The sequence below is a fragment of the Nothoprocta perdicaria genome, unplaced genomic scaffold, assembly GCF_003342845.1.
Source record: "Nothoprocta perdicaria isolate Ctin4 unplaced genomic scaffold, notPer1 scaffold_288, whole genome shotgun sequence".
Taxonomy (NCBI): Eukaryota; Metazoa; Chordata; class Aves; order Tinamiformes; family Tinamidae; genus Nothoprocta; species Nothoprocta perdicaria.
Window position 1 is genome coordinate 132,246 of NW_020455519.1, and position 3,560 is coordinate 135,805.

The window sequence follows — 3,560 nt, forward strand, 5'->3', positions numbered from 1 at the left end:
GGCACGGGGTAGCGGGGGGGCAGCTGTAGGGAGCAGGCGGGGGGGCACAGGGGCTAAGGGAGATGTGAGTACCAGGGATGTGGGTACCAGCGGGATGCAGGTACCAGGGGGATGTGGGTACCAGGGGCATGTGAGTACTAGGGATGTGGGTACTGGGGAGATGTGGGTACCAGGGGGATGCGGGTACTAAGGATGTGGGTACCAGGGGGATGCGGGTACCAAGGGGATGTAGGTACCAAGATACGGGCACCAGGGTGATGCAGGTACCAGGAGAATGTGGGTAGCAAGATGTGGGTCCAGGGGGGATGTGGGTACCTGGGATGCAGGTACCAAGGGGATGTGGGTGCCAGGGATATGGGTACCAGGGGGATGCAGGTACCAGGATGATGAGGGTACCAGGGGGATACAGGTACCAGAGATATGGGTACTGGGGAGGATGTGGGTTCTAGGGGAATGTGAGTACCAGGGATGCAGGTACCAGGGGGATGCGGGTACCAGGGRGATACGGGTACCAAGGAGATGCAGGTACCAGGGGGAACTGGGTACCAGGGAGACGCGGGTACTGGGCAGAAGCCGTTACTGAGGCTGTGGTTGCCGGAGCTGCGGGTACCAGGGGGATGCGGGTACCAGGGGGATGCGGGTACYRGGGATACGGGTACCAGGGATGTGGTGCCTGGAAGATGCAGGTACCCGGGGCGTGTGGATCGCGGTGCCGCAGGGCTCGGAGATGGGCCCTGGGCACCGGCAGCAGCCCCGGGGCGCCCGGTCCCAAGGGAGCCGCCACCTCGCTGGGCGCTGTGTCCCCCACCCCGCAGGCTCCACACACCTCCCAGGCTGCCCCGCGCGGCCTCTGCCGGGCCCTAATCCCTAAATCCCAGCGGGATTAGCGGCCCGGAGGCGGGCGCCGGATCCCCGCAGGCGCTCGAGCCCCGACTGACCCGTAACGCCCGGGGCCGCGAGAGGAGCCCATGGCGCTGGTGAAGAGCGGCTGGCTCTGGCGGCAGAGTAAGTGCGGTGACGTCCCGGGGGCGGCGGGGACGGAGGCAACGGGGGCCTCACGGCAGCCATGTGTCCCCCTCCGTGTCCCCCTCCGTGTCCCCTCTCGGCGGCTCCCGCAGGCTCCATCCTGCGCCGCTGGAAGAGGAACTGGTTCGTGCTCTACCTGGACGGCACCCTGGCCTATTACCAGGACGAGAGGCAGCGCGACATGGAGGGGCGCGTGCACGTGCGGTACGGCTGCCGCGACGTGCGCGCCGGCCGCCAGTGCCGAGGTGAGGCCCCAGCGGAGCCCTTGGATCCTGCTGGGGGGGGGTCGGGGGGCGCCAGGACGCCTGGGCCCACGCGCCGGGCCTTGCAGCGCCGCAGCCGCCCGAGGGCAAGAGCCGCGAGTGCCTGTTGGTGCTGGCGCTGCGCGACGGCTCCAGCACGACGCTGTGCGCCGAGAGCGAGGACGACGCCGTGTAAGGGTCCCCCCCTTCCCCAGGCGGTTATTTACCCACCCCGCTTACCTAATTTGTACCCGCTCCGGCATGGGGCGGCGGGTGGGAATCGCGGCGCGGCCCTCACGGCCCCTCTGCTTGTCCCRCAGCGCCTGGAAGGAGGCCGTGCTGGAGGCCAGAGCCACCCCGGTGAGGATCCCCCAGGGCCACCCCGAGCTGCTCCCGGAGGGAGGACAGGGAAGGGAGGCGACGGAGCCGCTGGGGACACGGGCAGGGACACGGGGACAGGGGCAGAGTTAAGGTGACAGGGGCAGGTAGGGTGACAGGGGAGGAGTTAGGGTGACAGGGACAGAGTTACGGTGATGGAGGCAGTGAGGGTGATGAGGAGTTAGGGTGATGGAGACAGAGTTAAGGTGATGGGGGCAGATTTAGGGTGACGGCGCACAGTTAAGGTGATAAGGGCAGAGCGAAGGTGACGGGAGCAGAATTAAGGTGACAGAAGCAGTTAGGGTGACAAGGGCAGAGCTAAGGTGACGGGGCAGATTTAGGGTGACGGGCAGCTTTAAGGTGACAAGGGTAGAGTTAGGGTGACAAGGACAGAGATAAGGTGACGGGGGCAGAGTTCAGGTGACAAGCACAGAGTTAGGGTGACGGGCACAGAGTTAAGGTGACAAGCACGCAGTTAGGGCGACAAGTGCAGAACTAAAAACACCCCAGACCGGGTGCACCCAAATCCCCCTCTCCATCAGCACCAAGGTCCCCCCCGGCCGGGACGGGGACGGTCCCTGCAGGGGGAGCAGGGCAGGAGGGTCACAGCGTGTCCCCTGTCCCCAGGTGCACGTCTACGACCCCTACGATGACGACTACTACCAGACGGTGCCGCTCGACTCGCACCAGGCCGCCTAYGTCAGCTCGGGCTACTACGGCAGTCCCTATGGAGGTGGGCACCCGGCCCTCCTTTCTCAAGGGACGAGGGGCCCGTCTGCACCCCCAGGGGACACCCAGGTTGTCCCCGAGTCGCGCAGGTGGTGGGCTGAGTCCTGGCACACTCGGTGCACCTGGAAACAGGTTGCAGAGTTGAAGGAGGTTGGGTTGGGTGGAGGTTGGGTTGGCTTGGATGAAGGTTGGGTTGAGTGGAGGTTGGGATAGGAGGAGGTTGGGGTGGGTGGAGACTGGGTTGGGTGGAGGTTGGGATGGGCTGGATGAAGGTGGGGTTGGGTGGAGGTTGGGATGGGAGGAGGTTGGGGTGGGAGGAGGTTGGGGTGGGTGGAAGTTGGGTTCGGAGAAGGTTGGGTTGGGTAAAGGAAGGGTTGGGTAGAGTTTGCTTTGGGTGGAAGAGAGTTTGGGTGGAAGTTGGGTTGGGCGGAGGACGGATTGGGCGGAGGACGGATTGGGCAGAGGATGAGTTGGGCAGAGGATGAGTTGGGTGGAGGTTGGGTTGGGTGAAGGATGGTTTGGGTGGAGGATGGGTTGGTGGTGGACAAGTTGGGTGAAGGAGGTTTAGGGTTAAGGATGGGTTGGATGGAGGTTGCGTTGGGAGGAGGTTGGGTTGGGTGAAGGAGGGGTTGGATGGAGGTTGGGTTGGGTGAAGGTTGGGTTGGGTGGAGGATGGTTTGAATGGAAGACAGGTTGGTGGCGGACGGGTTGGGTTGGATGGAGTTTGGGTTGGGTGGAGGTTGGGTTGGATGGAGTTTTGGGTTGGGTGAAGGACGAGTTGCGGGCAGGACATTCACTGGGGCTCCCTAGAAAGGTGGGAAGCAGATGCCTCCCACAGGGACGGATCCCCAATCCCTGCTCCCCGCTCATCCCGAGCGGCCTCCCGGGAGCCGGAGCGCGGCCGGCAGCGGGCGCCTTTGTGCCCGCAGCTCCGGGCGGCACCCGCGTGGTGCTGCGCGAGGATCCCTACCGCGTCTCCGGAGACCAGATGGCCCTGGGGCTCCTGGCCGGCGCCGCCACCGGTGCCGCCCTCGGCTCCTTCATGTGGATGCCCTGCTGGTTTTAGGGAGCCGCTCGCCCCCCCAGAACACCCCCAAACACCCTCTCCACCCGCCCAACCTGCTTAAATCCCGGGATGCGCCTGGATTGAGGCCCTTTGGCTCCTTTGAACTAATCCCCCTGGGG

General features: G+C 65.0%; 1 protein-coding gene across 1 annotated transcript; it reads left to right on the forward strand.

Annotated features, from left to right (window-relative positions):
* The first annotated feature begins 839 nt into the window (after nt 1-839).
* On the forward strand, nt 840-3,560 carry PLEKHB1 (pleckstrin homology domain containing B1). Its single transcript, XM_026041567.1, has 6 exons — nt 840-1,005; nt 1,119-1,271; nt 1,358-1,460; nt 1,589-1,628; nt 2,274-2,379; nt 3,305-3,560. The coding sequence occupies exons 1-6, from the start codon at nt 969-971 to the stop codon at nt 3,439-3,441; spliced, it is 576 nt and encodes a 191-aa protein (XP_025897352.1). The 5' UTR covers nt 840-968; the 3' UTR covers nt 3,442-3,560.